The sequence below is a fragment of the Cervus canadensis genome, chromosome 11, assembly GCF_019320065.1.
Source record: "Cervus canadensis isolate Bull #8, Minnesota chromosome 11, ASM1932006v1, whole genome shotgun sequence".
Classification (NCBI taxonomy): domain Eukaryota; kingdom Metazoa; phylum Chordata; class Mammalia; order Artiodactyla; family Cervidae; genus Cervus; species Cervus canadensis.
In genome coordinates, this window is record NC_057396.1 from 47,994,987 (window position 1) to 48,015,292 (window position 20,306).

General features: G+C 56.4%; 1 protein-coding gene across 1 annotated transcript in view; it reads left to right on the forward strand.

Moving 5' to 3' along the window:
• The first annotated feature begins 4,583 nt into the window (after positions 1-4,583).
• ARHGEF17 (Rho guanine nucleotide exchange factor 17) overlaps positions 4,584-20,306 on the forward strand; it is a 57,849-nt gene continuing 42,126 nt past the window's right edge. The window contains exon 1 of the mRNA XM_043481152.1: positions 4,584-8,210. Within this exon, the coding sequence (XP_043337087.1) occupies positions 5,028-8,210 (3,183 nt within the window). The 5' untranslated portion in view covers positions 4,584-5,027. The remainder of the gene's footprint in view (positions 8,211-20,306) is intronic.

Genomic DNA, 20,306 nt, shown 5'->3' on the forward strand with positions numbered 1-20,306 from the left:
GGGTCTTCTGCCTTAGAAGGTAGAACGGGGACAGGGAAGGGCAGAGGGTCAAGGCAGGGAGGGGAAGGACAGAATAACTTCTTCAGTGTTTTTCCTTTCACCCTGCCTAACTGCCAAGGCTATTCAGCCACAGGGACATTTAGAGAAGGGCTCTGCAGGGGTGAAACACCACAGTAATGTCAGAGGTGTGCTTACAGCTGGTGGAGGAATCCATTCAAAGTGCCCTTGCTGGAGAGGCTGAGAGTTTAAACAGAAGGTAGTTTGATTCTTTGGGTCATGGGGAGATGGATGTGTGGGGACATCAGAAGACAGAGACTGGTTCTTAGTCTCTATATAATGCAGAACTGAGCCAAGCAGTCCGGGTGTTATCCATCTTGCCTCTGAGACCAGGCTCTTCAGCTGCCTGTCACGGGGGGTAGGAGATGGAAGAGCAGAAGGCAGAGGGCCTCCACCAGCAGCCAATGCAGTGAGGCCCAGAGGATTGTCCCAGCAACCCACAAAACTGTGACCCCCTGGTTACTTTTCCAAGAGTGAAAATTGTGGACCACAGATAAATCCCATTCCTAGTTTTCCTTGTAAGACAGAATAGCATAAAGGGTTCAGACCCCAGAGCTAGATCACCCGGGTATGTATCCTGGCTCTCATTTACTAGCTGTATTACTCTGGACAGGCTATTTAACTTCTTCATACCTTAACTTCCCTAACTGTAAAATGGGAGTAATAATGGCACCTATTTTGTAAAACTGTTGTGAGGATTAAATTAACTAACATATGCAAAGCACTTAGAATGACACCTGGAACACAGTAGGCATGCAATGAATGTTGCTATATAGTGGTTTCACCTTCTGTGCACAGAGCTTCCTCTAGGGTCCATCTCTAGGAATAGGCATAGCAGTTTTCTAAACAAGGAGCTTTAAGCAGAAGATTGCAAAGGTTTTTCTTTCTCCTTTACCTAGAAGGCAGCCAGTCTTTCATGGGGGAAAAAAAAAAAACCCAGCACACTTTTTTGAGAACAAGAGCCATAATCCATGAGCCCTATCTGTTATTGTAAGAAGGAAAAATCATTTATTACATGCCAGGACAGGGATTCCAAGCACCATTTGGGGGCTTGAATTCCTCTTCTTCTCCTGCTTTTTTTCTTTTTCCTCTTCCCTATCCTCCTTCCTCCCCCTCACTTTAACCCAAGCATTCTCAGTGATGGAGGGTAGGGGTCAGCATAGGGGCTTACCCTGGGCATGTCTACTTGCTGGAATGGGGACAGAGAAGACACAGACAGGGGTGGAGTGCAGTGAGGGGCAGAAGGGACCATGCTGGTTCAAAGGGGTCCAAGGATTCTTCTGTGGGTTAGGGAAGATTTTCTGGGCTTGAAGCAGCGCAGCTGGGTCTTGGATAGTTGTAATTAGACTGAAGGAAAGGGGGTAAGAGTGTTGCTGGTGTAGGGAACAACACAAAGGCATGGAGGCTGTTGGAGGAGGGATAGGAAGGACTGTGGCCTGATATGAAGCTGGAGAGAAAAGGGCTGTCGGCCAGGGAAGCACTGTGGAACCACGACGACAGTAACGCCCACTGGCGGGATTCCAGGTACCATCAAATTGTTGTACACTCAGTTTCTCATTTAATACTTATAATACCTCCTGTTACAGATGGGGAAGCTGGGATCTGAATGTGGGAACTGACTTACTCAGGTCACACAGCCTTTCTCTAACCCAGATACTAGATTCTCCCCTGCTTCACCCTCCCTCCCCTCCCCTTTCCTCTCTTCACCTGCCTTCCAAGTGCCCACTTGCCCCACCCAGTCCTAGTAAGTGGGGACCCCAAGGAAGTTGTGCCAACTATAGTGTCAAATCTTTTTTAGTTAGGCACAGTCTCCTATCGTCTTCCCAGGTGGAGCTAGTGGTAAAGAACAATGCAGGAGACCCAAGAGATGTGGGTTCCATCCCTGGGTCGGGGAGAGCCCCTGGAGGAGGAAATGGCACCCCACTCCAGTATTGAGGTGGGGCTGGCTAGAGCTGTTGGACCAGGAATCCCTTTGGTGGACAGGGAGGGTATTTAAGGATCTAAACTGGGCCTCCACCCTGGGAAGCTCACCAATCAGAGAATGACTTGCCTGCTCACAGCATCTCATGAGTGCTCCATGGACACCTCAAGGCCAAGCTGCATGGTGCTGGAACCTGCGACCTGAGTCTCTGCTCCTCTCCATCAGCTCCCTCATCTGTGATTTGGGAATAAAAACCTCTATCCTCTAATCCAGAAGTGACGTGAAGACAAAACAGGACCAGGTGTGAAAGAGCTTGGAAAATTACAAATTTCAGGACTTGCTCGGTGGTCCACTGGTTAAGAATCCACCTGCCAATGCAGGGGATATGGTTTTGATACCTGGTCCAGGAAGATTTCACATGCCATGGGTCAACAAGCCTGCGAGTTGCAACTGTTGAGCCCTCAACCAACTACTGAAGCCCATGTGCCCTATGGCCCGTGCTCCCACAACAAAAGGAGCCACTGCAATAGAAGCCGACACACCACAACTAGAGAGGAGTCCCTACTCACTGCAACTAGAGAAAGCCCGCAAGCAGCAACAAAGACCCAGTGCAGCCAAAAATAAGTAAATATGTAACAATGAAGTTTAAAAAAATAAAATCACACATTCAGATGGCAGGGGCCATCATTATTATTGGAGAGGAGCAGTGACTTCCAGGAAGACGATCCCCGCACCATACCAAAATTTCCTCAAAAGAGTAGAAAGAAAACAATCTAAAGGAGACAAGAGTCTGATTTCAAATAGAGACAGAGAAAGGCACCCTTGGGGAAACTTAAACCCACTCCATACTTTGCAGATGAGGCCCAGGGAAGTGAAAGGATTTACCCAACGTCACACAGCAAGGAAAAGGCAGAGAGGTAATAGGCCAGGCAGAGCTCTCTTCCTTACTATCAATTTCCCATTGAAGAGGGAGAGATATGCTGGCCACTTTGAGGCAGAGCTGAGACAAGGTTGAGGTGAGGGACTTACCAGAGACTGGTCTCATCTCAAAGGGGAAGAGCTTTCTCCCTACAGCCATTTCCTGTAATCCAAGGGAAGCAGCAAGCAGGGCCCCGAGTTCCTCGCTGAGTCCTCCCAGTCTCATGAGGTCTACCATCAATCCCTGAGTGTCTACCATCCTACACTATGTCAAGCCATGCCTGCTCATCTGGACGCACGGGGTGAGGGGTGTGTGTTTGGGGGTGGAGGGGGTTGATGGCAGCCACAGTCCTCTTGGGCTAAGGGGAACATGAGTATCCTCTCTTTCTGGGAAGGCAGAACCCAGGCCCAAGGACGAAGACAATACTGCTGAGGGCTCATCAGGGATCTAGAATTAGCAAAGGCTGTCTGGAGGAGCATGGTGTTTGAAGCTCCTAAAATCTGAATTTGCCATTGCCATTGGCATCCTGAATTTGCCAGGAGCTACCATTTTCTGACTTTGACACTAGTCAAAGTTACCCCGCCTTCATGACCCATAGAGAAGGCACAGTGAGATCCACCTTCAAGGGGCGGAGTGAAGCAGGAGAAGCCACCCACACCTTGCCTATCAGGAGGGCAGATCGGCCTCAGGTAGGAGTGTAGGTTTGGCAGTGGTAAATTCAGGACGTTCCATCCGAGCGCTTTGTGTGAGTGAAGTCGAACGAGGGGCAGTGCACTTTGCGAAGGGAATAGGTTTGAAATGGCTCCTGAAAGGACTAGTTAACGACAAGAATGAAGTAAAGGAAGTGAAGTCTTAACCAGTTCTCGGGGTCTTTTTGTGGTGGGTGTTGCTTTACTCGTTCAAGGTTCCACGCGGGTTGAGAGGAGCGGGGGGCCGGAAAATTGGCCAGCAGAGGGCGCAAGAACCGCGTACCCCAGAGAGCCGCCGGAAAAGGAGGAGGAAAGGGGGCGCAGGGCAGGCCTCTGGAAACGTGGGGGCGTAGTCACAAAGGGTGGGACTCCTGGAGCTGCTTGGGGAGGATTTGGGGGGCGGTCAGAACTGGACTGGCTGCAGAGGTGGGAGGGGCGGGGCGTTTGGGGGCGCCAGGGGCTGGACCCGGTCGCAGTTACAATGGGATTCGCCGCGAAAGACCTGATAGGAGGCGTGGCCCGGGCGGGGTGAAGGGGCGGGACGGGGAGCAGCGAGCGCCCAGGTTGGCCCGAGGCGTGCACTGCTCCCCCTTGTGGCGGGTCTCTCGGCTGGCAGAGTGTTTCTCCGTGTACCTGTGTCAAGTGGTGTTTGTGGGTCTGAGGTTGTCATGTTGGGGGTCCCCGGGGCAGGAGGCTTTTCCGCCCGAAAGCAGTGGGTGCGCCACCCTGACTGTGTGCTCGCGGAGCTGACCACACTCGGACGATCCGTGTTGCAGCGAGTGCTGGGGGGAGGTAGCTCTGCCCGCCGAGCTCCCAAGGGGCTCATCTGGAGAGCTGCTCCAGTCAGCCTCTGCTCCAGCGGTCTGTCGGCTCCTCCCCGATTCCCTCCCCTCCCCACCCCCCACAACTGCCGATTCCCAGCCTAGCGCGCTCCCGGAGCCCACCCCCTCTTTTGGGCGCGAGGCCCCGCCCCCCACCCCCTTTCCTCTGCCACAAAGTTTATTTGCAACAAAAGGGAGCTAGGAGAGAGCAGCCCAGAGGCAGGGGGCGGGAGCAGGAGCTCGAGGGGAGGCAGGCCGGCTGGCTGAGGAGGGGGCGCAGAGCCGAGGAACGGAGCATCGGGATCCTGCCGGGACCGGGTCGGGCCGAGATGCTCCGGGCCGCACCGGGCGAGGCGGGGGCTGGGCCCAGGAGTCGACGCTGAGGCGGGAGGGGTCGCGCGGGATGGAGCCGAGGCGGCCCGCGCGCCCAGAAACTTGAGCCGCCGCAGCTAAACCTCTTGCTCGGGTCTCTGCATCCTTACCCCGCTAATCGCCTCGCACTGCGACTTGCGAGACCCCGGCCTTGGGACCCCGGCCGCTGCGCTCCTTCGGGACCGGGGCGCAGGGGGGGTTGGCCGCGGCTCCCCGAGGCCAGCCCCCCCAGAGTGAGTCCCGCCACCATGGCGGACGGGGCGCCCCGGCCCCAGCTATATCGCAGCGTCTCTTTCAAGCTCCTGGAGCGCTGGAGCGGCGGGCCCGGGCCGAGGGAAGAGGCCACGGACGCTCCGGGACTGCGGCGCCGCTCCTCGTGCCGGCCGGTCGCGGCCGTCCCGGCCCAGCCCTCCCGGCGCGTGTCCAAGCTGGCGTCGGGGCCCCCGGCCGCCCCCGCGCAGCCGCGCCCGCTCCGCAGCCTCTCGCCGTCGGTGCGCCAGCTCTCCCGGCGCTTCGACGCACAGCGTCCGGACGACAACTCCACCGGGGCCCGAGACGGGGGCGTCTCCCCGGCGGCAGCGGAAGAAGCGGCAGAGGGAGCCGCGCGCGGAGCCTGGCCCAGCGTCACGGAGATGCGCAAGCTCTTCGGGGGCCCTGGCTCCAGGCGGCCCAGTGCCGACTCAGAGGCCTCGGGGACGCCCAGCCCTGACGGGGCCGCGTGGGAGCCCGCGACTCGGGAGCCCCGGCAGCCCCCGACGCCACCTCCTCGGACGTGCTTCCCTTTGGCGGGCCTGCGTTCGGCGCGGCCGCTGCCCGGCCCGGGGACCGAGGGGAGGAGGCGGCGGCAGCAGCAGGAGCGAGCGCAGCGTCCGGCGGATGGTTTACATTCTTGGCATAGCTTCTCCCAACCGCAGGCCTGGGCCCGGGCCTCCTCCTCCTCCATCGCGTCCTCCTATCCTGTCAGCCGCAGCCGGGCTGCCAGCTCCAGCGAGGAGGAAGAGGAGGGCCCGCCGCCGCCGCTGCCCGGGGCGCAGAGTCCGGCCTACCACGGCGGCCACTCCTCAGGCAGTGACGAGGACCAAGACGGTGAGGGTGGCCCCTGCCGGGGAGGGAGGACGGGACCCAGGCCTGGAAGCTCCTCTCTGGATAAGGACTGTAGGCCGGACAGTTATGGGTTAAATCCGAGCAGCATGGACTCGGCAGGGGGATCTGGGAGCCCCGATCCCCCAACTCCTCCAAGAGCTCCTAGCGAGGAAGGACCCCAGGAGTGGGGTACTGGCTCTCCTCCCTATGTACCAGGTCCCCAGGAAGGACTTCGGCCCTTGTCAGACACTGTGGGGGGAACGTTCCGCGTGGCCAAGGTGAGCTTTCCCGCCTACCTGGCCAGCCCTGCAGGCTCCCGCGGTAGCAGCCGTTATTCCAGCACAGAGACTCTCAAGGATGAGGAGCTGTGGGCAAGCCGGGGTTCTGGGAACTGGGGCGTCTATCGCTCCCCCAGCTTTGGAGCCGGGGAAGGGCTCGTCAGGCCCCAGGTGCGAGCCCGCAGCAAGGGACCCGTGGGCACCACGAGGGTATCGAGGGATGGAGGATTGGACCCGGACAAGAGCCGGCAACGGAAGTCCCTGTCGAATCCAGACATTGCCTCGGAGACCCTTACACTACTCAATTTTCTACGTTCAGACCTTTCAGAGCTGAGAGTCCGAAAGCCTGGTGGGCGACCTGGAGACCTTGGAAGCGGCCCAGTAGATGGAAGAGATTCACCATCAGCAGATAGCTCGGTGGGGCAACTTGGGCCCATGCCCGCCCCAGCCCCAGCATCGTCTGGCACCCGCCCCACACTGAAGGACTTGACGGCCACCCTCCGAAGGGCAAAGTCATTTACCTGCTCTGAGAAGCCCATGGCCCGCCGCCTATCCCGCACCGGTGTCCTGAAGTCCAGCTCCTCTGAACGCCTGCTGGCAGGCCCAGGTGCCGAGGAGGACCCACTGCCACTTGTCGTCCAGGATCAGTATGTTCAAGAAGCCCGTCAGGTTTTTGAGAAGATCCAGCGCATGGGTGCCCAGCAGGATGATGGAAGTGATGTCCCCCCTGGGAGTCCTGACTGGGCAGGAGACGTGACCGGAGGGCAACGGTCTCAAGAAGAACTCTCTGGCCCTGAGTCGAGTCTGACAGATGAGGGCATTGGAGCGGACCCTGAGCCTTCTGTTTCAGCATTTTGCAGCCTGGGTCCCACCGGAGTGTGGCGACCCCTCTCCTCGTCCTCAGCCCAGACCAACCACCATGGCCCTGGGGCTGAAGAGAGTTTGGGAGGGTGGGCCCTCGTGTCCCCTGATACCCCTCCCACACCTGGTGCCCTCCGCCGCAGACGCAAAATCCCACCTTCAGGCCCTGGTGGGACTGAACTGAGCAATGGGGAGGCAGGTGAGGCCTACCGGTCTCTGAGTGACCCAATTCCACAGCGCCACCGGGCCGCCACCTCTGAGGAACCCTCTGGGTTCTCTGTGGATAGCAACCTCCTGGGTTCACTGAGCCCCAAGACAGGGCTTCCGACAACCCCAGCTGTGGATGAGGGCTTGACCAGCGGCCACAGTGACTGGTCTGTGGGCAGTGAAGAGAGCAAGGGATACCCCGAGGTTATTCAGAGCCTTGTTCAGGGGCCGGGCGCCTTAGGGTGTGTGGTGGATGACAGGGTTGCTGGCAAAGCCCCCAAGAAGAAATCTCTGAGTGACCCCAGCCGCCGTGGGGAGCTGGCTGGGCCTGGATTCGAGGGTCCTGGAGGGGAGCCCATCAGAGAGGTCGAACCCATGTTGCCTCCGTCCAGCAGTGAACCCATCCTGGCTGAGCAGCGGGCAGAACCAGAAGAGCCCAGTCCTGCCAGGGGCCGGGCACAGTCTGAGAGGGCCCTACCTGAGGCCCCACCTGCCTCTTCCACTGCCCACCATGACTTCCACCTTGACCCGAAACTTGCTAACATTCTGTCCCCACGGCTCATTCGCCGTGGCTCCAAGAAGCGCCCAGCCCGGAGCAGTCATCAGGAGCTCTCAAGAGAGGAGGGCAATCAGGACCAGGCTGGCAGCCTGTCTCTGGCCCGACCCTCCTCCAAACACGTTCGCCATGCCAGTGTGCCTGCCACCTTCACACCCATCATGGTGCCTGAGACACCGACTTGCATTGGCCCCCCTGTGGCTGTGCCGGAGCCCATGGGCTTCCCTGCCAAAGCCCACCCCACGATGCAGGCACCATCTCTTGAGGACGTCACTAAGCAGTACATGCTGACCCTCCACTCCAGTGGGGTCCCTGCCCCAGTGCCTGTGGATATGCCCTGCCTGACTCCAACCGCACCACCGTCTGCGGAGGCCAAGCCACCTGAGGCAGCCCGGGCTCCAGATGAGCCTGCCCCAGCCAGCAAGTGCTGCAGCAAGCCGCAAGTGGTGAGTCTTAGTGGGGGGCCTTCGGGGCGGGCCGAAGGGGGGCCATGGATGTGACTTCTGCAGGAGTCTCTTGAGTGTGCTTGTTGGGCACGTGCTCAGGTGTAAGGAAGCTTCTCAGGTCCTGGAAGTGCCCAGGTGGTTTTAAGAGTATTAATGACACATGGCTCCTGTCTACTCAGGCCCCCGAGGCTTCTGCTGGTGCTAACGTCAGAGGTTCTTATCTGCTGCAGTGTATTCTGGGTGATAATTACAAAGGGTTCTAATCTGGTCCTTTAAATGTTTTGCAGCGAATAGTTTTAAAGATTCATATCTGGTTTTTTATCAATACATGAGGAGCTGTGAGAGTGGTGGAACTTTCTCAAGCGCCTTGCTGACCCCCTCAGGATGTTTGAGTTTGGAGGCCCACAGATGACATGGGTTTGCCCTTCCTCATGTGGCTTACCTGTGGTAGATCAAAATCTGGGTCTGAGCCTGGGTCTGGGAGAATTGAAGAGGTACAAGGCATGACTTTATCTCCATAAAGTGGAGAGGGCTTCGTAAGGGACATTGCCAGCCCTGGCTTTTCTCTGTAACTCAACCTCCCATCCATAAAAATCAGGGGTTTTGGACAAGATGGTGCCTCTATCTCCTTCCAGCTGTGCTATACAGATTTGTGGGGAGTCTGTGGCTTGGCACACTCTTTGGACCTGAAATCTGCCAAAGCCTCCTCCAATTAGAATGAGGACCTCAGGGAGCACAGGGTCAACGGAAGGGCTGTCAGCAGACACAACGGGAGCAGTTGTCCCTCATCCTGCAGGCTTGTATCTTCTCCCCGCTCCCCCTTTCTGGTGACTCTGAGATGCTTCCTCCTTCCTCTGCCAGACCCCAGGCCTTGGGACTCATTCTCCCAGAGACCTCCTCTCTGCCTTCTGTCTTTAGCTGTTTCTGGAGTTTGGGCTTTTGGGTTCACATGGGTTCTAGGCAGTGTTATGGCTTGGCATCTCAGTTGGAAGCTAGATTTGAGGCTCTGGCTTTGAGTCTGGAGTGGAGATGGCCTGGGGTTATTTCAACCATGGTTCACACACCCACTGTGTTCCCTGCAGAGTGAGGAACCTAAAAACCCTAAACCTTGGACTAATTTGGTCACTGCCGGTTCTCGGCGCTCTCACGGCCCCCTCTGAACTCTCTCCCTCTCTCTTTGTTTCTCCCTCCTGTCTCTAGTTTTTCCTAGTCCTGGCTCTGGTGTCTCTCACAGAGGCTGCGGTCAGTGGGCAGGGAGAGGGAACATTTGGGACCTGTCCTTCCTTCTCAGAGCTTGGTAGGGGAGCTCAGGTGCCTATTGTCTTTGTGGGCGGATGGGGGAGGAGGGATGACAGCAGGGGCAGCTCCTGCCAGGGACCCCCTCCCCAGATACTTTTCCCATATAATTATCTCCTCTGGGAGCCTTGAGGAGTAAGTTAGGGGAGTGAATCGAGGGACTTGGAGAGACTGGGGGGAGGGGGCGCTAATCCTAAGAAGAGGCAGTGAGACGAGGTGGGAGTTTTTGCAGAATTGACTCCAGGTCTACTCCCATCACTTTGTCCTTCTGTCCTGCCTGATCTCAGGGAGAAGCTTAGCTGCCCTCAACGCCCCACATGCCCCATGCTGCCCCCAGAGGGATATGAGGTGGGACATACCTGCTCATAACACAGGCTTCTCTCTGTGCTCAGTGAAGGCTCTCTCCAGCCTCCAGGCCTTTGCTCGCTCCAGTCCCCTTCTCTCTCCAGGCCCAGCGTAGTGTCCCCTCTTACCCCTTAGGGAACTGGTGAGTCTGTCGTTGCAAGAGCAGCGTTTGAGCCCCGGCTCCAGATCCCTCTGTGGCCTAGGATCAGTCCCGTCCCTGATTTTTGCCTCAGCTTCCCCTTCTGTAAGTAATGGTCTCTACCTGGCAGGCTTGTGTATACTGTGCGTGGGTGGTATGATCACGCCCTTCCTGGGGGCAGGAGAGAGGGGAGAAAAACAGGGTTCACTGTCTCAGCTGCTTCTCAGTGACCAGCCTCGGCCCCTCCTCCCTGCGCCCTACTGCCTCCTGAGCACAGGACTGGGCCTTCTGGCCTCAGTATGACCTGGTGGACTTCAGTCAGCTCAAAAGAGATTCACCATCCCCTGACTCCCAACTCACTCATAAAGCCTGGAAGTTCTCCCATCTGCTCGCCCGAATCCCTCCTGCTGTCCCCTTCCTTCTGGCTCCAGGAAGATGGGGAGCAGCTGTCCAGCCCTCCTTCTGGCCTCCGTGGAGGAGACAATGTCCCCTTGTTTCGGGCCTGGGGCTCCAGTCACGCTCCCTGGGCTGTGGGTGGAGATGGTGTGGTGTGGGCTCCAGAATAAAAAGGGAAGAGGCTGTCACGCTTTGCTGATGAGGCAGAAACCAATGTGAGCCCAACCAGGGGGCCGGCAGGAGAGGCTCTGGGGACAGAGGGGGCTCCTACCCTACCCTTGGGCTGTGAGGAGTCCCTCAAAGTCAGGTCTCTCCCACCCCAAAGTCTGTTTCTACCCTCTATGTGGTGCTGCCCCCGCTGTTGGGAGCAGGAGGCCTGGTCCCGCGCCCAGCTCCTCTGAGACCTGAACAGAGTCGTCTTGGGTTTCACAGTTTTCCCATCTGTACAGTGGGTGGTTAGGCTGCCTGGTCTTTGAAAGTCTATAGGATGGACTCAGCCTGTAGGGTGGTCAAGGGAAACAGAAGGAGTTAGGATATGGCTGGAAGGGAGAGAAAGGCAGCTCTATGCAACAGCTGTAAGGATCTAGGAGCCCAGGGAATAAGGGATAGCTCATGGTCACTTTCCATGAACACCTGCTTGCAGATATACTGGGTGGAAGAGGCCCAGCTATGGAGCATTTCTGCCCTGCCCCCTCCCACATGCCTTGTCATTTCCATTTAGGCCCACAGTAACCTGGAAGATCAGTAGTTCTTCATCCCAAGGCTTCCCTGTCCTGGCTTTAAAGTACAGAGTCGATCCAACCTTCTGTCCTCAAGTACCTGATACCCATTTGAGAGAAGTGGCAACTCTAGTCCAGAAACAGGAAGTGACTTGTGTCTCAGAATCAGATGGATGGACTCAGAGAACTTTAGTGTATTGAAACGGCAGTAACAGTGGCTGACATTTATCAAGTGCATACTATAAAGAATCTGCCTGCCAAGGCAGGAGAGGCGGGTTCGATCCCTGGGTCAGGAAGATACCCTGGAGAAGGAAATGGCAACTCACTCCAGTATTCTTGCCTGGGAAATTCCATGGACAGAGGAACCTGGCTGGCTACAGCCTATGGGATTGCAAGAGTCGGATATGACTTAGTGACTAAACCACCACCACCATATGCCAGACTCTCTGAATGTTTCAGTCTTCAAAAATGAAAGCTGTGAGAATCTCACAAGGCTGAATTCTTAGAATTGCAGGCTCTTAGATTCCCACTGAATCCTAGAATGTCAGTGTCTTGGAGGTGAAGGGGCCTGAGGGTCCTTGTTTCTTGATGGAATTGGCCTGCCATCTGAGTAATGGGGTAGGGTCAGGGGTTAGTTGGGGCCTTTCCTGCACCCCCAACTGTCTGAACACGTTCATGGTAGTTACTTAATGCTCTGGGGCCAGGGTTTGTGGTGGGAAGAACTTCAAGACTCAGAAAGGAGAACGCTGACTTTAAGGTCACCTAGTATGGCAGGGCAGAGCTGGGCCCATGCACCAGCCTGACCTTGCCCACACCCCCTGCCTCCAGCAGACATGGCCCCTATCCCCCCTCTTGCCCAGCCAGCTCCCTACCTTGCAGAGGACCGCCTGGCTACAGCTCTTTGTCACCTTTCTTCTCTCTGTCTCTCCTTGGCAGGGAACCCACGGGGTGGGGGTTCTCTCCTTTCCCTCTTTGGCTCTTCACTCTGATTTTTCCATGGAAACTGGCTCTGGGAGGGGAGGCGATTAGGACATTTGGAATTCTGAGCAGTACCAAATATCTATAATTAAATGTCTTGTCACCCAGCAGGAGGAGGTTGGGAAGGGGAGGACAGGCAGAGGGCTGTCCCTTTTGTCTGTTTATTCCCTGTCTTCCCCCCCACCCCCAGTACTTTCTAAGGGTCCTGGGCTCTTAGGGGAGTGTGGCCCAGGAATAGGTTGTCCTCCCCCCACCACAAGGAAGAGCTGGGGGATGGACCAGAGTTGCGTCTGACATTTTCCAGCCCTGAATTTTCAGGACCAGCTGGGTTTGGGAGGCTGGGAAGCTGCTGCTAATCCTGTCCCCAGCCCCCTCCCTCCCAGGACTTGTCCCTCCTGCTTCCTTCCCGCCCATCTGTGATCTCTCAGGCTACACGTGCTGCCCCGCAGCGGGGTGGAGGCACCGCCAGGCTGCCGAGGCACTCAGAGAATTCAGGATCTAGTAGCTGACTGGAAGGGGCTGTGGGATGTTGAGGGACTGGCCTGGGTGCTGGCAGGAGACACTCCCTGGAGGAGGCTCTGTCTGGAGCTCTGCTTTGAATCTCCAGAGAAGACAGGCAGAGATTCTAGGAGGAGCAGAGGCTAGTAGTTGGGAAAGAACAGATTAAACTGTGTGTCCTAGGAGTTTGTTTCAGAGACTTGGGTGAGCTTTGATAAGGCAATGCATTCACCCTTGCAACAAATGCTTACTGAACCCCTGGACACTCGGGCTCTCTTCTAGGCCCTGGGATTCAGCAGCACACAAAACAAAGACCTGACCTCATGGAGTTTCCAGGCTAGTGAGGAGCCCTGTCTGTAAATGGAATCCTTGTGTTTCAGAGAGAGATGAGGGCTGGGACTAGATAGAGGATGACAGGGTGGTGGGGGGGCTATATTAAATTAAGAAATCTGGATAAGGTCTCACTGAGGAGGTGAGACTGGAGAGCAGAGACTTGGGGGGAGCCAGACAGGTGGCTGTCTTATGGGGAAGAGAGGAACAGCAAGTGCAAAGGCCCTGGGGTAAAAGTCAAGAGGACAGTGTGAATGGAGTTAAGTAGGAGATGAGGTCAGAGTTAAGGGAGAGTGGAAGTGGGCTGGGGCCAGATGAGGTAGATTTCAGAGACTAGTCGGAGGTCTTCAGTGTTTACTTGAGGTGAGACAGCAGGCCGTATTTTGAGGTTCTGAGTTAGAGTAGTGACCTTATCTGACTTATGCTTTCACAAGTCTGCTCTGTGGGGGTAGGCTGCGGAGGCCCAGGGGAAGGGGCATCAAGAGGCCACTGGAACAGTCTGGGTAAGAGGTAATGGGGGCTTGGGCTGGGGCAGAGGCAATAGAGTAGGGGGTTTCTGCTGCAGCTTCTTGTGGCTGTGAGGGGTCACTTAGAGTGGGGAGAAGATTGACAAAGCCCCCAGGGTCAGCTGGAGCTGTAGGCTGCACCAGACGCCCCTGTAGACCTCTGTTGGTGTGGCTCAAAGGCTAGGAGGGTGGAGGTTTTCAGGGCCCTAGTGAGGCAGGTGAAAAGTGCTTCATCCCACTGGTGTCTCCTCTGCAGCCGCTGTGACACCTGTCAGCTCCAGCTTGTGTGTTATCTGAGACAGGGAGCTTGTGCCACCCACAGGCAGTGCTATCCCTCCCATCTGGTCCTCCAGCTAGAGGGGGCATCCCACTACATAGATGAAGCAGGCTCAGGGTGGACAGAGACTTGCCCCAGGTCCTGGGTCTCGAGTATGGAATTGGGCCCAAGGTGTCCTGACTCCCAGGCCATACGTTGGCCCCACAGAGTTCCCACTAAGCAGAGCTGGCAGGGATGATGGTAGTAGGGCGGGGGGAAGGGGGAGCCCATGTTTCCCAGAAAGGCTCGCAGCCCTGGCGTACTTATTGGGAAACGTGCCCAGGCAGCCTGGCGCCTTGGCTGGCAGGCCCTGAAACGGGGGCGCTGGGTCTCTTGGGAAGCAGGAGCCTATTAGAACCATCCCCCCCCCATGGGAGTTGATCCTCCAGGCAACCTCCACCCCCACCCCCGGGCCTCTGGGGCATTCCAGGGGTGGGCAGAGGCAGAGGAAGACTGCCAGGCTGCCACGCTCTGAGCTGAGACTGGTCCCCAGCCCATGACAAGCAGGCGCCTAGGGACCCAGCCAGGGTATCTGAGCCCCCTCCAGTAGCTTTGGGGCTCATGAGGGATGACGTGGTAAGACACGTGGAGGTTGGCACTAGGCATCAGGAGACCTGGATTCTAGGCTTGGCCTCTCTGTTTTCCTGCTGAGTGTCCTTAAGTAAGTCCCTTCCCTTCTCTGAGTCATAGATTCCTTCATGTTCTTAGGCACCAGGAAGAACTCCCTCTTCTGCTGGGAGAGGTAACAGCTGTCCTTAGTAGGATCCCAGCTTGTATTAGTAGACTCAAGTGCTGGTGGCTGGGATTCACAGTCCCCTTTAGCTTGCTGAGGAGACTGAGGCTCAGAGTGGGCTGAGACTCACCCAGACTTGGCCCCTAGGGACCCTGTTCCCTACAACCAGCTGCTGCTCTGCACCCTTCCGCACATATAGAGGGGGCCTCTCCCCCACAGTTGTGGCAGATTGTGGGGCTCACTCTGGGGCCTGCCACAGAAGTGTTGATGCTGCTGCTGTGTGATGTTAGCACTTTCTTTGGGGTTTGATGCAGTTGTGGAGCTCTGAACACTCCTGGGGCAGGGAGCAGGGGAGAGGGGAGTCTCCAGAGGTATCTGAGGTGGGAGGAACATGAGCTGATTCCAGGGTCTAGGCTGGCAGATGGGTGCTGTATTAGTTTCCTATTGCTGCTGTAGCAAATGACTACGTGTTTAGTGACTTAATACAAGTATTATCTTATAGTTCTGGAGGTCAGAAAAAATGGGCTTCACTGGCCTAAAATTATGATGTTAGCAGGGCTGAGTTCCTTCTGAAACCTTTAGGGAAAAACTGGGCCCTGTGTCTTTTCCGTCAGTGGAGGCTGTTGGCACTTCTTGGCTCATGGCCCCTTCCTCCATTCTCAAAGCTGTCAGTCAGGTGGCACGGTGGTAAAGAATCCACTTGCCAACGCAGGAGACATAAGAGATGTGGGTTTGATCTCTGGGTCGGGAAGATCCCTTGGAGTAGGAAATGGCAACTTGCTCCAGTATTCTTGCTGGGAAAACCTCATTGACAGAAGAGCCTGGCGGGCTATAGTGCATGGAGTCACACAGAGTCAGACACGACTGAGCGGCTAAACAGCAACATAGTGTCTTCAGATCTCTCTCACGCGGAACCAAACCTCCTTCCTCCCTTGTAAGGACCGTTGTCATTACTCTGGGCCTATTTGGAATATCCAGGATAATCTTCCCATCTCAGAATCTGTAATTATACCTGCAAAGTCCTTCTTGCCATGTAGGATAGCATTCATAGATCATGGGGATTCAGACCATGTAGGATAACATAGTCACAGGTCCTGGGGATTCAGACGCAGACATCTTTGGCCTTTATTCTGCTTTTGACAGGCGGGCAGAGGGGTCAGGCTGTCAACTTCTGGAAGCCAGAGCCCCCACTAGGTGCTGGTCACCGGGCAAAACTGGTGAACTCAGGCCCCCTGCATTTATCCTGCACTCATTTCTTTCCCTGATCATTTGTCACTTTCATTTATCCATTCATTCAGCAGTCATTTGTTGAGCCCTTGAGGGGCAATAAGAACACACAGAGAAAGCTTGGACATCATCCTTGCTTGTCAGGGATTCCCAACAAGGGTCTTAGCCCGCCTATGTGGGTGGGATCCAGAGGGTGGCTGAGCCCTGCTCTGGTGGGAGAGGGACAGAAGAGCCAACGTATCCCCTGTAGATGGGTTTGGCTTCTAGAGTCGCTGCCTAAAAATTGGGATGAAGTAGCTCCCAAGAAGGGCAGTTGGCAGGAGAATGTAGAGCCAGGGCAGAGAGAGAAGAGTGGGATCTATGGTGGAAATCATAGATTTCCACATCTCTGCTGGACTGGCCTGGGCTGGCTCAGGGCAGATGGCCAGGAGCTTCCCTCCCCCTGTGCTGGGAGCTCTGTATGGGGCATTAGAGACCCTGGTGCTGTTGGACCAGAGTCAGGTCCCTTCAGGCCCCGAAGGGCCGAGGTGCTACCTAAGAGGTGGCCCTGAAGGGTGGCACATGGAGGGTAAGGAGCATGGTCCATGTCCCTTCTCAGGCTGGCTTTGGGACCCAGGGCAAGCATTTTCAGACCCCTCTGAATCTGTAAAGTGGGTGAATTATCCCCTCACTCCATGAAAGATTATGATTAAGATTGAATGAAATCATGCCAGGAGGGTTTCCTCAAGAAATGTTAGCTCCTTCCCTTGTAACTGAGATGCTAGGATTCTCTGATCCTAAGAGACCCTGATTCCAAAATGCTCAGGTTCTCAGCATCTCTTTCCAGCCATGAAGCAGAGGACAGAGCTCTAGATAGGAGGGGTGGTGGGATCCTGGCTACATCTGTAGGGTGGGTGACCCAGCACCCTGGGCCTTTGGAGGTGGGCAGAGGGAGAGGGGCTGGGCAGTGAGGTGGAGCCAAATGCCCACTGACCTGGCTCCTGGCTCCCGCTCCCTCACCCATTTTGTCACCACCAGCCCCAGCCTAGGAGCAGAGCCAGGTCCCAGACCCACTGGAACCGGCCTGTGAAGTGGTTCTCAGTCCCCTCTGCTACCCATCCTGGGCTGAGAGGCCCTTCAAGGTGGGAAGTCTGAGGTCCATGTGCCTGGTGGGCTTTGGGGTTAGACAGATAAGGGTTGACATCTCAGACCTGACCCTTGTCTCACAGCTGGGTGGTATCTAACAAGTCATTGCACCTGAGCTCCGAGCCACAGCTTCCTGCTCTGCAAAGTGGGAATGCTAAGGAGTTACTGTGAAGGCCAGAGAGAAAACTTATGGAACGAATCCTCAGCCCATGGCCCCAGGTCTGGAAGCTCTCAGAATTCTGGCCAATTTAAAGGGTATACTTCTGAGATTGCCAGTTTAGACCACAGAATCTCCTGGTTTCAAGATGAAGGAGTCTGAGTTTTTGTTTTTGTTTTTGTTTTCCTGCAGAAGACAACTTTTAACTTAATTTTTTCATACATTTGAGATGATTACTTCTTGGTTCTGAGATTCTGGGGCCGGGGAGAAGCGGGCCAGTGGGAGAGCAGTTGAGGGACTGTGATGGTGGGGGCCAGGCTGAGGGAGCAAGCACCAGGTTGGTGTCTGTTTCCTGTTTATTGGTTCCCAGGGGGTGAGCAGGCCCTGCTCCCCAAGCAGCATGGAGCAGGAGGGAGGGAGGCCTGGGGTCCTGGCTGCCAGCCAGCCCCACAGCCTGGCCTCCTGGGACTGCCGAGACCCTTCCCTCCCCCAAGCCCCCTTGGACAAACATCCAGTCCTTTCCCAGGACAGGGCATTGGAGGTCAAGGAGCAGATGTGAAGGGAAGGGGCAGAAGGACAGGAAAGGACTCCCCCCACTCCCCCCAGAAAATCCTACTGGCTCCATCTCTCTTGACAGCCTGTGTCACCGCAGTCTTGCTCCTGGTTCCTCACTGTCCCTGTCTCTCTTTCCCTGTGTCCCTGGGGTGGGGCCTGGTGTGAGATGTCCAGCTTCTTGGCAGGCTAGGAGGCAGAAGAAGGAAGAAGAGGGGCAGGGCCTTGAAAGCCAAGATGGCCCACCCGAGAAGACCCTTAGAAACCAGTGTGTCTTCTAATCACCCCTCACCCCTGCGTGATTCGTCAGGGAAGCTTAAGGCACAATGAGGGAAGTGGTCTTGCCCAAGGCCACGCGGTAGTGGACCAGGCCCAGCCATCTGCCCGTGCACCTCACAGCTGGGTGTAAGGGGCCTCGCTGGGGAATTCTTGAGAGGGCAGGGGACATAGTCCCTTGGCGTTTTAGAGAATCGGGCTGAACCAGGCAGGAAAGAGAAGCCTCGATGTATGTCTGGGGCCAGGAGGGCAGGGAGATCTCTGACCAGAGCGCATGGGGAGGGGGTGTGTGTGTAGGAGCCAGGTTTAAAGCCTCAAGGCCGAGTGAAACCGCAGAGGCTTTGTCCTGTGGGCAGTGGGGAGCCATGGAAGATAAGGAGCTGAGGAGGAGCGCCAGACGGGCACATTGAAAAGCATTCTCTGCTTATGGGGGGATGACTGGATTGGGGAGCAGGGAGGTTAGAAAACTGGGCTTAGGGGAGCAGGTGATACAGGGATGGAGAGATACTTACTAGGGTGATAATTTGGAGGTAAAATTGAAACTTAAATTCAGAGTTCCTGTCTGAAGCTGGGGTAGGGAGAGTAGGGCCTACCTTCCTTACTGGAGTTAGAGAATGAGGCAGTGGACAGGGTGCAGGGTCATCTGAATCAACCTCCTGCCTTGGGGCAGAACTTCCCTCTGCATTTCTGGAAGGGCGAGGGAGCTCTGAGTCAGCTTGGGTCCCTGCCTCTGTGTTCCATGTGCTTTTCGTCTAACTTCAGATCTTCTTGCTCCCGTGGAAATGCCCTGCTTCTCAGCAGGTTCACCAGAGAACAGCAGCGCTCCAGGCTACCTCCCCAGCCAGCCCTTCCGGGCGCAACCTGAGTGGGGAGCCTGTGGGAGAGGAAAGGAGCAGGCCTGTGCTCCCTGGCTGGCTAGGACCCAAGATAAGGCACTTGGCCTCAGTCTTCCCATCTGTAAAATGGGAGTCCCAGATGTGGCAGAGCCTAGAAGAGCTCTGGAGTCTGCAGGCTCTCGGGAGCTGGGGGAAGAGGAACTGGTAGGTGACAGGCCAACAGCCTTGCCAGCAGTGCTCACAGTGGGTCCTGTAGTTGCAGACAAAGTATCCTCATGATGTTTGTGTCATAGACCTCAAGACAAGTGCTGTTCTGTGGCCCTGCAGTCCTGGAGGAGAGCAGGGCAGAGGCTGTAGGAAGAGGAGTAACTCAGATTTGGGGCCTGCTCCTGAGCTTCAGTTTCCTCATCAGAGGCCTAAGTATCCTTCTAGCTCTCTGCTACTTCTGGGCCCTCCTCTTCACTCCTGCCTGGACCAGAGCTTCCAGGCTTCTCCCCAAGGCCAGCGGGGGCGTTGCCTGGGGCGGGTGAGGAATTTCCGAGGGAACAGCTAAATTCAGCCCCAGCTAAAAATAGTCTGGGCCTGGCCCAGAGGCTGAAGGAGGAGGAGGAGGAGAAGGGCAGAGCGGGCCAAGCTGCTCCTCCGCTTGCCTCGCCTCTTCACCTGGACCCCAGGCCTGAGCTGGGAGGGCCTCCTCCCACCTCCACCTCTTTCTTCTACTCATCCCAGACCTTTCCTCGCCGTGGGCACTGGCTTTCTGTTCTCCTCCTTCCTTTGTTGTTCATCCTGCGCCCGTCCCCTGGTCTTGCTGTTCTGTCTGGTGTCTCCTCTGCATCTCCCTGCCTCCAGCAAAGCTGGAGGCGCCCGGCCAGGACCAGGCCTCAGGAAGAGGGCCCTGTATAGGGTGATGTTCCTTCAGTGTCCTCGCCTGAGAGTCAGGACCCCTCCCCTACTCAGGACTCAGAGCTGTTGGAGCTCCTCTCTACTCATGGGGGTAGACAGGTCTCAGAAGATTTGGGGGGTGTGAAGATGGGGTGGGGCCTCCAGTTTACCTGTGACTCAGTGCTTGGTTCGGGTCAGGTGACTCCACCTGAGGCCAGCCCTCCTGTTCCAGGCACGTGGTGGGGCATCAGAACACATTAAATGACTTGGAGGGAGTGGGGAAGCAGGAGGAGGAGAGCTGGTGCTGCCCCTGGGGAGTTCCCAGGCTGCTCCGAGCTCTTCCCACCGCCCGTGTCCAGCGCTGTGTGGCTCTGCCCTGGGGATCACAGGCCTGAGCAACTAGGCTGATGGGCAAAGGGCGCTTCCTGAGCCCGAACTGATTGGAGATTAGGGTGGGCACTAGACACGGAGGCCCAGAGCGGGTGAGGTACCAAGCTCGGGTCACAGCCCTCAGGAGTGAGGAATTGAGGCCGACCTCCCTCCAGGAGATGCAGGAGAGAACCTTGTCTAATGCAGAGAGAACCGGAGGGAGGTGATGGAAAGTCTGAGCAGGTCTGGTCCACAGCACCTGCCTGAATAAGGTGCAGGCAAGGGAGTGGAAAGTCACCAGTCATGGCCACAGAGCTTGGAAAGCTCTTCCTGTGTGCCTGGCACTGGTGTGAGCCCTTTCCACATATTCCCTCATTTAATCCTCACGACCTGTCTTTGGGGAAGGGCTGTTTCCC